At 33.5% G+C, this 14,533-nt stretch overlaps 1 protein-coding gene across 1 annotated transcript; it reads right to left on the reverse strand.

Moving 5' to 3' along the window:
- Positions 1-8,815: 8,815 nt before the first annotated feature.
- On the reverse strand, positions 8,816-13,585 carry LOC128223796 (uncharacterized). The gene is made up of 4 exons (XM_052933189.1): positions 13,468-13,585; positions 10,451-10,615; positions 9,354-9,485; positions 8,816-8,917 (listed from the first exon to the last, which is right to left on the reverse strand). The coding sequence occupies exons 1-4, from the start codon at positions 13,511-13,513 to the stop codon at positions 8,880-8,882; spliced, it is 381 nt and encodes a 126-aa protein (XP_052789149.1). The 5' UTR covers positions 13,514-13,585; the 3' UTR covers positions 8,816-8,879.
- Positions 13,586-14,533: the final 948 nt, after the last annotated feature.

Consider the following 14,533-nt stretch of genomic DNA (forward strand, 5'->3'; position numbering starts at 1 on the left):
ACTTACCGCAACCGCTGTCGTTGTAACGATCATAACATTTGATAATCCATTATGTTGATCGTAAAGTTGCAAATGTTAAAAAAAAACAAACGTAAAATGTAACAGACGTCAACAAACCACAATATATAGGGGCATCATTTTTTTATATTTTAATTTAACACGCATTTGCCATTTTGAAATAAAAACACATTATATAATGAAATTTGACACTAACGATATACTTGAAAAAGGTTGAATTGAAATTCATTAAATATATATTAAATGCTGACAGAAGGATGCCAACATGTGAGGTATCTGGTAAAACAAGTGTGAAGTCTTTGTACATAGATATAGACTCACGAGTGGTAAATTACTAATCTAATTTGATCGTTCCGTTTAGTCATAAACTGTCAATCTCAGTGATAAGTAATAGGTACAGTACCAGTGTTTCTTAAAAAATGTCCTCTTACTGATGTTAGAAGCCGATTTGCTAGGACAAACACCAATTGTGTCAGACAAAACAAAACAAAACAGTCTCTTACGTCTACAACAGGACACTTGAAGGAAAAAACGTGTCACTGTATCTGACTTATACGACGATACGTGAATTTTGTATTAGTGAGCAAAATAATTGCATTAATAAATATAAGATTTATAAATTGATGAATAGAAATTTTCCGAAAGATAAACGTTAGATTATTATCATGGCCTTTCTAAAAACAATGTATCGGCTATTGGGATTACTCGACTTTATCTTGCACTGTCCGCTTACAACCGTAAGAAGACACATTTTGAATGGCTCTGTTTTGGGGTATAGTCGTATAACGTCATTTTGAGTAAATTTCAGTATTCGGCAAATGTAAGAGCTAAAGACTATAAATGAATTAAACAACAACATAAACATTTGATAAAATGTGGTCTTAATGTTTGGCAAATTCACGAATTCCCTTTTAAAATATGGTTGCAAAAGAGTGTAAGTAAGTAATTGTCTGATTTGTTTTTAACGAATGGTAAACTACTGTAAGATTTTCAAGTAAATATCTAAATTTTCTTACATTTATTTTTACTGTACTTCTGGAGAAAGCAACAAAAAGAAATATGACCTGACTAATTAAGACTTCAAAGGGACGACCTGTTTCGCTAATTTATTTGGCAAATTGAAATGAAAATGACATTTAAAAAAGTAATTTGTGAATATCTGTTCTAAAATATTATTTTAACATTTCCATGACAAACAAGATGTGTGGCTAATATTTGTTTTGTTTTTACATTAGTTTTGCAATTCGCGGCTCTCTTTAAGAACTGACCATTTCATTAAAGCGCCTTTTTCGTTTATTCAAAAATCTTAAATCTGTGTACATTACAGATGACAACATTTTTTTTGTGTGATTATTTCCAAAACTATGTTTTAGCTTAAAAATGACTAAAGGTCAATTCACAATCATAATTATTTTATAAAAACAAAAAGCCAAAACATTATTATTATTTTAATTGATAGATAAACCGACAATATCGGAGGCGCTTTAAATTAAAAATAGATTTTGACCTATTTATACACCATACAAACCACGATAAAATGTATTCATTTCAATGATGTTGTTGTCAATGAATCTCAATTTGTTTTTCTTTTTAAATGGCAAAATACCTGTACAACTGCTAAATCCGGGAGAAACAATCGAGTTAATCATACATCAGTTTTTACTGCTTTATTTACGCATCTTTGTTTTCAGCTTAAATACTTGCTAAAGTTTAATCTACACAGTAACATATATAGAATATAGAACAACGATTATATGATTCTTAAGATAGGTTTATCTTACGCCTAAGCCCAAGGTTGAAATGGGACATGCCTCTTCTTTACACGGTTAAACCAAAACGTTTGACTATACTGCATAGTCTCTCTAGGTTCCGTTCATTGCATCCTATTTATTTTCACTCAATAAATATTAAAACGCAAAAAGAAATTTTGAAATTTTGCTTCTAATTTAAACTGTTACAAGTGTAATATTTAGCACACGTGTTTATATCCATGTCATACTCAAATCATGACTAAATTTATCTTGCGAAATCGACGGTTAAAAAGTATGTGGAGAAACTGATTAATTTCCACGTGCGCTCCGTTTACCATGCGGTCGGTTTTACAGAACTTTTATTTCAAAGTATGTGTACTCGGATTGCAAATGGGAAATTTATTGAAAATAATAAATAATCATAAAGTTCGAAATGTCAAAGAATGAATATTGAAATTCGAAACCTAATGTTTGGATTTTCACAAACTGTTGTTGCTAGACGTTTCATTATCAACCGTTAGACTATATCTTGCTTTATTCAACGATACTACGCTACCGGCTCCGTTTCTGGCAAATTACGACAGGGAGTATTGCGTGCAACGACGGCACGTTAAGACGTCTATATCCTTCAACGGCAATTCTGCAATCACTTCTTGACTGCAACGTCCACATCAAACGTAGTCATCGGTACAAGGGGTCGACCAAATTATCCGTACCACAGTGGCGAACCATTTGCGGGATTACGGAATACATTGTTGCAGGCCGGTAAAAGTACCTTTTTTAAATTCTCAATAACGACGCGCCAGAATAAGATGGACACTTAATAACGCACACTGCCGGGATTGGAATCATGTTTGATTGGAGTTTTCGGACAGGTCCAGATTCAATTTGTTTAACGCCGATGGCAGGACAAGGATATACCTTTGGCGTTACGAACGTTACGCAACGAATTGCATAATAAAAAAAAACGGACGTTATGGTAGTGCGGCATGATGGTTTGGGAAGGCTATCAAGTTTGACAATAAGTCAGTGCTAGTAAATTGCGGTCTGAATTCAAACGCCAATCGGTGTCCGCCCATAGAGGGAGGTCGAAGGTTCCAGCCACACGCGGTAGCTAACCAATCAGTCAGCTTAATCACTGGGTACCGTTTGCCTTACTGCCAGGCATTTTGGATAAGAATCGGTTAAGAAGATGTTTATTAATCAAGGTTTCTCCTAAGTCCAGCGGGCTTCGCCATAATAAAACAAACAATACTTATTACTACATAGTGCAATCAGCAAAATGCCATACCTTAATTCGAAAGAGCACAGCCTATGAAAATCCTCTTAGGTCAGAAAGCACTCCGGTATAAACATGTGTGTAAAATGAAGTTGTACCTCATCCAATGAATACCATATCATCATGTATCAAACCATTTAGTCATACAAGGCATGCTTAAGTTAAAACTGTTGAACAATGTGTGCAAATTAATTTGAAATATTTTCTTGGTTGATCAGCTATACAACAGATACGAAAACTGGCAATGTGCCATTCAGCTTGGAAATTGACTTAACAACAGGTTCTGGCAGTGTTGTTGTTGTTGTTTCTTCATCGAATATTTTCAAATTTAGACTTCCCGAAGCAGTTGCTATGGATACAAGACCAAGACAGTAAAACATCTTCAGATATGATAACGCCTGAAAAATCAGTCAGAAAAAACATACTACATATGTTTGTAGCAAAAAGGTATTCATATTTATAACGCAAGTATCTTTGCAATGTAATTGAATAACAAGCCTATCAAACCGGTGCCGTAAACCCTTTATACTTCCATGATGAATACAGAGTGACCGCAAACAGCGTTTGTCGAACCCCGTTGGCTCGAACTCCCAGCGACCGCCGAAAATACCACGAGCCTCGGGAAAATTGAGCCAAGCGAGAATGTTTACCTTTAGTTTAAAGATTTCGGCCCTTTACATCTAGTTCGAGCCAACGAGGAATTCGAGCCAAACGAGTTCGAGCCAACGGGGTTCGACTGTAAATATAATTATTAACTTTTCATATACTTTACTGAATTGGACGAAAAAAAAGTTATGATTCAAGGACAGACCTTATTTAAATGATATCTACTCATTGTGAATAACCTCAGCCCTTTTGTTATGCACATTTGTAGTTACCTAAGCGGCATTTGCTGTGGCTGTGTGTTTACGGACTTGAGAAGGTCCTTCCGAAGTGGAAAAGTTGTGCGAAGGACCAAAACATAAACTGTTTACACACGTTTTTATTTAGTTTTGAGATTTGATATCTAGCAGAAATAATACATATACCCGTTGCAAAATGTAAAGGTGAAATTAGAAGTTGAGCACATTTTACGACATAATATTTTATCCGATTTTTATTTAAAAAGCAAATGCATGTTTTTCGGAAATGTCTTAAAACTAAATGTTTCATAATAGCGAATACTACTCTTTCAATAATATATTGTAGCTGCTGTTTTAATACCGATATTTACATTTTTGTTTACTCCATTATTTTTCTGCCTATGATTTGGTGGTCTGGGGCATATTGACACAAACACATAGTTATATTGAAGACAGACTTTTCCGAAAAATGCAAATATTTTTAATCAAAATTCGGTCAGCACATCATTTCCACAAACATGTCGGAAAAGTTGTCTTACTTCTAAAAAAACTGCTTCTTAAAACAAAACAAAAAATATGAACTTTTAAAAACATTTTAATTTTAGGCCTTCTCCACTCACTTATGCAATGTGCAAAACCATAATTTTTGTGAGTAGTTGTGTGATCGAAATGAATATAGGGTACTGTTTAATCTACATATACCTCTGACCTTATAACAAATGGGAAGTATTCTATGATGGCGGGAAATAACGCAGAAACTGACAAAATCAATAGAGTGGACAAACCGAGTCCGGATCACAGTTGGACATTTCACTGGTGTAAACTCATGAGGATGGATTGATTAGAAAACAAGCCAAAAGTAAGAATGTTTGTAAAGCATGTAGAATTTTATGATGCAGTTAGTAGGACAATTGAGCCCTGTAGTAAACAATTTTCCCAGATTACAATGTTTACAGGGGGAATATAATCACATTCCTTGAACATAGGATTACATTTGTCACACATTTCAAACACATATGTCATGATTTCTATAAGATTTGTGATCGAAGCCGGTATACGATTTTTTTATTCTTACCCCAGTGTAAAACTCCTTTCTAAGGGTCGTTGTAAACATTTTAGTTTTGCTGATCAAAGAGATGTCATAATAACTTTTATTTTAAGGGTACCCACTCTTAAAATTATATATTTTTTGTGAAGATGTTTAGACCTGAATATAATGAAAAGGATTCTAATGTTTTGATCAATGATTCGAAATATGTTTCTGAAAAATATATTTAATAAAGTGGCACATCAGTGTAAAAAACATTTAATATTTTCGTATCTTTTAATCCCTTGATATCAGGATTTGCTTTACATATATTGGCATTATTTAGTAATAAAAGATAAATAAAAAGAAGAAATCGGACAACTTTGTCAGACTCCTTTTCAAATTTTGAATGCATTCGACAAATGACCATTATAGCCCAAAATTAACGTTTGCAGAATATTGAATATTAAAGTGTAATCAATACTATCAAATGAATTTTGAAAGTCTGCAAACTATAATAGGTCAGGCATATTAATTTCTTTAGGATAGTGCATGACCGTAATTGGTCTCTAGTTGGAAAAATAACCCATTCGAATGAATAGTTTAAGGAGCCAATATGTTGTTCCAAAATATTTTATAGAACTTCGTAGTCAGACTATTTTTCTATGTTTTCGGTCAACTTACTCAGCTTTTGAAATCTGGTAACAATTTTTACACAATATAAACTGAGCAATATTTTTGTTGCTGTATGAAAACATTATTAACTGTGTCATTCCCACTTGATAAAATCCTAGGGAACATTCTAAGGAATTTAATGATATGAATATTACATGAATGCGATCTCGTGATTACTTTTATTAATCAAGGCTCTGTTAAACCTTAACTAAGATATTTCAATTTAACTATTTACAGAGTTGTGTGATGCGTTCAAAGTATTAACGACAAACATGCTACTCAAAATGTAGGTTTATATTTGTTATTTTATAATCGTACATCTGACTTTAAGAAGTAGGGCCATTACGATTTATTTTGTAACTTTGTCAAGTTTATCAAACATATTCCTACGTTTGTTGTTACTATTTATTTTGAGCATAGTTCATTAAATAGGTTAAAATTATACCTGTTTTGAGCAGAAGCCCTGTTGCAAGTTGTGTTGTCTTCAAATGAAAAAAAGAATATACATTTATTTGGAAAACAAAACCTTTATTGTAAACAGAGAGTAAAAACGCTTTTGTATGAATGTTTTTGTATCTGCTTTGTTTTAACAGGAAGAGTTATTCATTATTTTGTACACGCATGCAATATTTAAATATTGTGGTATGTGATGGTGCCTTTATGAATTGATGGCATTCTCACACGTTTTTAATTTTAGTTCAGTGTTTAAGAATGAGTATTTGAAAGGAAGTTATTTCAGAATATTTATTTTTTATCTATTTTATGGAAAGTTAACATTATTTTAACACAAATCCATTAAATCCTGTTACAAATCGTATCCATCAATCACTGCATGCTGATCGTGTTATTCATGGCATTAAAGCTAAGAATGTGTTTTAATGCCTTTGTTGTTATATATACCGTCGATATGTTTCGTGGTCCGCCTCCGCCCTCTCCAGTTAAGTTACTGTTTTTTTTTTCAGTTCAACCATCGGTTTGGAGTTGGGTCTGAGTATCCATAAAGGATTTGTGTGTTAATTTTACTTTCGTCTGTATACCGTTTTATTTTTACCGATTGACAAAAACTGAAAAGTTGAGTGTGATTGTTTCATTTATTTCTGTATTAATTTTATAAAATATGGTTACATTATGCATGATTAAAACATCAAGCATAAGTAAAATAGTCCACGTCAACTACATTGTATACAAAAGATATCACAAAAAAGGCATTACAAATCCCTTATTTGCATTGTGGTAAGACAGTTTGTTAAATAGCAATAGTAGATTAAACTATATAATTGGACAAGCTAAATGGCATACTGAAAACGGAAACTCTTAAAAAAGTTATATAGCAGACGTTGTGTTGCAAATAAATCACGATTAATGAACTAATAATACATGTTCTTTTCTTGTCAAAACTCTTGACTAAGGGTAGGAAAAGCGACCACTGTCGACAAATGTACTTTTATCATTATGACTAGTTGAAGCGGTCACTCTAAACCTAGTGTCATAGCTCTGCATGGAAAACTTTAATCGAAATTAACTTAGTAGCCACACAGGCTATTCTACCGGCTTTATTTTGGATCTTTTGCAACTGTTGTTTTTCGTAGTCCGTACAATTATTTCAGACAATATCAGCATATTCAAGAATCGGACGGATGGACGAAAAGTAAATAGTTTCTATACATTTTCTGCCCAAACCGAACTTGAGCTTTCGCATGATGCATATTCTTTGAAGGGCTTTACTTCTGATGTTCTCAAAGTGTTCATGCAATCTACGGTCACTAGAAAGAATCAAACCAAGATGTTTATGCGAATTGATTTCTGAGATTTGTTGACCATACATAGACAAATCACGATAAATACGCTGTAGTCATTTTCTGGAGAACAAAATTGACTTAGTTTTTTTCAGGATTAAAGGTGACTAGCCATTTATCAGCCCATGTACTGATGCTATCAATGTGTCTATGGATCATTTCAGTGGCCCATAAGGTCATTTCAATGAGAATATAAAGACTAGTATCGTCTGCAAATAGCCTAACATTACTTCCAATTTTTACATCAATGATATTTATAAATATCAAAAATAAAAAGGGACCTAAAATAGAGCCTCGGGATACACCAGCCTCAAGAACGACCAAACCAGACATGTAGCCAGAGAGAACTACAAGTTGCCTACGTTTGCTAAGATAGTCACTAAACCACGAAAGTAAGTTGCCATTGACACCAGTTGGCTGTAGCTTCACAATCAAGCCCTTGTGCCAAACTTTATCAAATGCCTTACTGATATCAAAGAATATTGCTTTAACCTCAAGGCCATCATCTAATGCCTTACAAACCTGACCTGACCTTTTCTAGTACATTAGAAATCATACTTTGAATAGAGACAGTGCGATATTTTCCCAAGCCTGTTTTGTCACTTTTCTTAAACAAAGGGACAACTCAGACTTCAATTCGTCTGGCACTCACCCTGTTTAATTGACGAACTCATAATGTGTGATAGAGGGTTTGCATTGCAATGTGCAGAATCTTTAACAAAACGAGATGGGATTCCATCCAGATAGGTGGCCTTGTTGGAGCTAGGACTATTCAGGTATTTTAAAACTTAACATTCAGTTACAATGGAAAGACCTATGGTCTAACACATTTAGACAAATAAAATTGAAAAAAAGTTTCCTACCAAACGTGCTAACACACTTCAGTAATTTTTCAACAAATTTAACAGCAACGGACGTATAAAATGAATGGAATTTTTCTGCAAATTTCAATTTATTAAAGCGATTTTTTTCATTTACGAAATTAATATTTAAACCAATGTTACATGAAGACTGACTTTTCTTGGACGGTAAACCTTAATGTTTAAGGCTATTCCACAAAGACTTGGGGATATTTTGGTTGTTTTCTAGGGTATTCTTAAAATAATTCTTTTTGGCGTTTGCAATACAAGTCTGAGCCTCATTTATCAATTTTCTTAATGTGCATCATTTTTCATCTTTTTTTTTGTTTAAATGTATATTAATCAACCGGGTTTTGTTTATCTAGTTATCGTTGTTACAATAAGCTATTTATCGCCAAACATACCTAGTATGAGTGACTTAATATGTGAGTGTTTAACGGGGCAACGTTTAAGCATAAGAAATAAACAAAAATATTGTTCATCAAGACGAACCTCTGAATGCTCGGGATAGAGATAAAGAGATCAAACAAAATACAAAACAAATAACCACTAACCAAAGACCATTGTGGAAGTTTATTTTAAGTCATGTCCCATGAAATAATATCAATGGAAGTTCAAATCGATATGTACGCTATCGGTCGTCGTGATCGTTATACCCGTAAACTGGACCTAAAATAAAATATTTAAATTCACATTTGTTATATTATATACCTAATCTAATATATATTTTGTGAATCAATCATGTTTGAAGCAATCCTGAATGTGTACATGATGATATCAATACATATAGCACTGTATAAATTTACAATTATAACGTCAAACTCCTCTATGAAATGTTTGCTGATGTGTTTTTCTCTCTTTAATACACATGTTTTATTCCTTTTAAAGATTTTCTTTTGTGAATCAATCTTGTTTGAACCATTCCTGAATGTGTTTATGATGATATCAATACATATAGGACTATATACATTACAGCTATAATGCCAAACTCCTCTAAGAAATGTTTGCTTATGACTTTTCTTTTCTCTATATTGAGATCTTTTTTAATAAACAATTTTGTTTGAATTTATATTTTCTGAGTGTTTTCGGAAAAAATTATACTGACGTGATCGGCAGCACTTTCCGTTCGAGTCTGGAAAAGGCGGGTTCGGGGAGCATTGACAAGTGGTACCACGTGGGCACCTCAAGTTAGCGATACCCCCACAGATACCGCGCTGACCATGTCGGCAACCGCACACTGAAATGTTGAGTATTCGTTAGTAATTATGGAATGCGAAGTCATTAATTCTTGTCTAATTTCCATGAAACATGTTCAAATTGTTCACAGCAGTACCTCACAGATACCTTAGTGACTGAACCTATACCAATGTACAGTCAATTGGTGGCAACCCTGACTATAAGGATTTTATTACGGTTATCGGATCCGTTTTTTTAATCAACCTTGAATAGCTGTCCTCATGGAATACAAAATTGTAAAGTATAAAATTCAGAAGTGGGAAAACCCTCGTTTTAATTATATAAGAAGGTATCAAAGCTCGTTTTCAGAGCTTTCCCAATAAACCGGATGTAATAAATGAAAACGAATACTACAAATTAATACAATTGATGCAATTGGTGGTATGTATTGTATAGACCAGTCATAAATTATAATTTGTTGCGTATGCAGTTTATAATAATCATAGTTAAAACACCACGTGGTTCCCTACTATCATCCATTCATACCAACATATTTGACATTCATCGCCGGACACCCCAAGGCCAAAAGACTATGGGACATTTAACTGGCAAAATGGCGCCTGGTATGAAGGTAAATTTACGCGGAAATCAGTTTAGATTTCAATAATTTAATTAGGTTTAATAATACAATGAAAACTACGGGGCCAAGCAATATAGTCAAACATCAAATAAATTTCAAGTTAAGAGGCACAAGGCAATGGACCAAACGACACTGAACTGGAGATATATGATAAGCGTACAGATAGAACATTAAAACGTATAAACACCATAAGCAGACCACAAAACATCAACATAGCTTTACTGATAATTGCCTTGGAACGGTCAGGGAAACTCAAATTGAACACGATTTTACTACTGGCTTAAAACAGTTTATATGGCCTAAACTTGACACTTGTCCCAACGATTACCAATAAATAATAAATTAAAAAAATTGACCCCATCAGAGCTAGCATCCATAAACATTACCTGGTGGGTCAGGAATTCGACAGCAAATACCGAACGTCCCTGATACCCGGCGACACTCGCCGTTGGGAGGACACTGTTGGTTGGCGAAGCCAAGACAGTTGCCTACTGTGCCATGTGGGCAAATTGACTTCTCCCTTGGTGGATGTCGAGCTTGGGAAATTGTCACTGTAAAATGAAATACAGCAACGTATCAAGATGTTGATTTCACTTTCCATATGCTCAAAATGTTTTATATATATATATATATATATATATATATATATATATATATATATATATATATATATATATATTGTTAACAAATGTGCAGACAACAACAAATATATATGAATCAGGCTGGAGAAACCAACACAAACATACATTATCTATTATCCAGCAACGACCGTGTTTGCGTACGTGCGTACCAATCATTCTGTCCGGAGAATAACACTAAAGGTTAGTATATTTACTTTAAACTTCATACTCAGAGAGACTATATTTAGAAAAAAATATTGAACATAGGAACCATAGTTATGGCTGTAATATGTTGTCTTTGCCCTTTGTTTACTTTCTTTCTTTTTTTAAAGGTAATGGGAATTTGCTCGTTGTTGGTTTACGTGTTCATATTTACAACAAGGATTATCCCTTGCATCGGTTATAAATAGTTAGCCGAATCTTAATTACGCTCATAAGTCATAGCAGGCAGCCGGTATGAATACATAATTCCAATGGTCTGTTGGACAACATTCTTAAACCCAATTAATAGAATAAATATTGCTGTTTACCAGCAAAATGGTGTACATTCCGGATGCTTGACCGGAGGACTAGATGGAGTATAAGGGCTTATGCAAACGATTACGAACGATATAACTGTACACAAAATAGTATAAAATTACCCCTACGACAGCCGGTATGAATACATAATTCCAATGGTCTGTTGGACAACATTCTTAAACCCAATTTATAGAATAAATATTGCTTTTTACCAGCAAAATGGTGTACATTCCGGATGCTTGACCGGAGGACTAGATGGAGTATACGGGCTTATGCAAACGATAACGAATGATAACGAATGATATACACAAAATAGTATACCCCTACGTGGTACAAACGGTATGAATAAGGAATAAGGTTATATAACATGAAAAAACAAGCACCTACAACACTTACATGACTTCGTTAGCAAGGTTTTTTTTAATCTGTAAGGGTAAAGCAATCAAAATAATATGGGAGACATGTTTCTATTGTTCAAATTGCAAGGGAGGAGTATTGTCATTTTTTTCTATTTATTGTAATTTAGTCGATTACTCGTCACTCTAGAGAACAGTTACTACGGTAGGATTGTCATGTCAGTAAAGACAGGTAACCCATCCTTAGCAGATTATATATTGTTAATTGCAGTTACTCCCCTTTACGTTCAAAAGGTAATAGACGTTGTGTTCATATCCTCAATGGTTGTGCAGCAAAATTAGTTTGTATCAGACGTACTATAATGGGACGAAACAATGTTTACTTTAAAACGCATGGGTCCACCTTTAGCGCCATTACTTGACAATTATGACAATTCTCTTGATATCGTACCAATGTATAACTGACTGTCTGTCATGTGTGTAAATTGTAACACAATTTCGTGTTGTATGATGACAACACTTTTTGATCGCGACTATGTATGGACACACGTAATTTCCAGTTAAAATTACTAAGTGTAAATATACTTTTTTGAAATGCTTTCAATTCTTTTTCAATTTTTTTTTTGATTGACTGAATTATTAATTGATTGATTGATTGATTGCTGTGGTTTAAATTTAAACAAATCGGTTTCTTAATCTTCAAGAAATCTTGTTCAATCTTGAAATTGAGAATTTAATATGGTTGCATGGTGGCGATTTTAAATGATCTATAGTCACTTGTTCGTCACTATGAGATAGTGTTGTGAAAGTTTTGTTTGTGGTGGATTGAAAAAGCACTGGCTTCTGTAACAATCTTAAAGGGACTCGCTAATGTTATTGTGAAATGTACATTTTTGTCTTACGAAATAAAAGGTGGCAAAGCACATGGAACCCTTCAACAAACTTTGATATATGTTCAAATATTGCCTTTTTCAAGATTTTGAAAAGCGCTAGTAACTCGATTCTACAAACATTAAGTTTAAGTTATCTAAATGCTTGAGTATGATTCCTTGCGGGCTTGAGGCTTTCTTGTGAGTTTTCTAACTTTTCATTGACTGTACTTGGGTGGGTTCGCACCCCACTAAAACCATAATATTTTAATACTTTTAGTGTAAGTTTCGGTTTCAAAGAGTTAAACAGTTATTATATAAGTGTTTTCAGATGCATTATCGGGATAAAATGGTGCTTTTTCATCGGCGAGTACCTTTATTAGGCTGTGACGACGGAATTAAGTTAATCACAAAAAAATGGTGTTGGCAATATATGTGTTCTATATACCTTTCTAATTTTGTAGACTTCAGATGTTTTTTAAGGTAATTCTCTGGATTATCACAATTAACTACATATTTTCTTTTAAAAAAGCTAAAGCAAATAAGTTGGCTAAAGGAAATAAGATTCTTAAGCTTTTAACGATTTCTTTTCTAAAATTGGGTTCAGGTAAATGCTGATCCCATGTTTGCAAACTAGTCGGTCGTTACCAGCAGGTGAACTTCCTGAGAATGACACGTGTTCTACAATTAACGACTAAAATAACAGACCGAACACCACATTTTATGCAATTAAAGATATAATACCCATTGTAATTGTTGAAGTTTGCTATTATAGTCTAAACATAGATAGACTCAGCTGGTCGTCACCACACAAAGAAAACAACCTTATTTCTCCGAAAATGCTAATGCCCAACACAGGGGCAGTACATGAACATGTACAGACACATACAGTTGTTATATAGATACTAAAATTACTTAATTTAATCCATGACTTTTATATTTATACGCGGTTTAAAACAGCAATTCCTGTGTATATCCGTTGATTAACTACAGCATTTGTTTGATTTTATTAATTTCATTAACGTTAGATATAACTTACCATGAACAAGAACCAAGCACAGCAACACAACATGTCTGACACTCATTTCGTTAGAGGTGTTACAAAACAATAAAAAAGTAGTTTCCTGAACAGTTTTAAAAATCGAATGGGCACTGATATTCACTTTCCCTCAGTCTATTAGAACAAGCAGCTTACTTATGAAGAATATGTTAATATTCATACGATTGTGATAGGTTAACTTTTATGGTACGTAAAGGAATACGTCAAAAGTTACTTTGTTAATTAAGTAGACAGCTCTTGACATTTATTGCAACTGGTGAGTAAAATGGGTCAAATGTTATGCGAGTTCATATTTATAGCTGTAGCAGCACAATACCAATTACTCACTATAACTATATAATGGATAGGTGCGTGAATAACCAAGTCAAGAAAGAAAAACAACAAACAGTCAATCTGTCCAACCAGTATTAAGAAAAAAGTCGTCTTGTCAAAAGATAACTAGAGTTGTAAAAATAAATTTGCCCCCTCCCCCAATTTGGCCTCGTCAGAGTGTAGGCTATTTGCATAAATGCTAATGTAATATTGAAAGGAGCGTTTAATAATAATTCAAAACTGCAAAAATGATTGTAGTCAACAATTTTGTCGGATAGGTCTCTTCAACCACACATGCATTGTCGCTAAATTGCCTTGCGTTTGCGTTTTAATATGGCTGTTCTTTTTTCATTTGACTTGATACATCTTAGAAAACTACATAATTTTATTTGCGAGCAGAAGTCTGAACAAGAATATGACAAAAGCGTAAGTTCCATTAAATAACGACAAATAGGAATTAAAATACAAACGTTATACAAACTGCAAATAGTTCTTCTTTACATCGTCATTACAATATGTGAGCATTATAAGGGGCAATCAATATTTATACGGAAATCTACAAAAAACAAGCTCAATAGTCACAGGTTTAAACATAAGTGACAGTTTAATTAGAGTTTATACTTAAATGATCCTAGCCATTTTGCCCGAATAAGTGATATTTCTCAAATGGATAAGTAAAGAAATTACAATCAGCAAATACTTATTGTCCATGTTTGTGATTTTCTCCGGATAT

The sequence above is a fragment of the Mya arenaria genome, chromosome 17 (assembly GCF_026914265.1).
Source record: "Mya arenaria isolate MELC-2E11 chromosome 17, ASM2691426v1".
NCBI lineage: Eukaryota > Metazoa > Mollusca > Bivalvia > Myida > Myidae > Mya > Mya arenaria.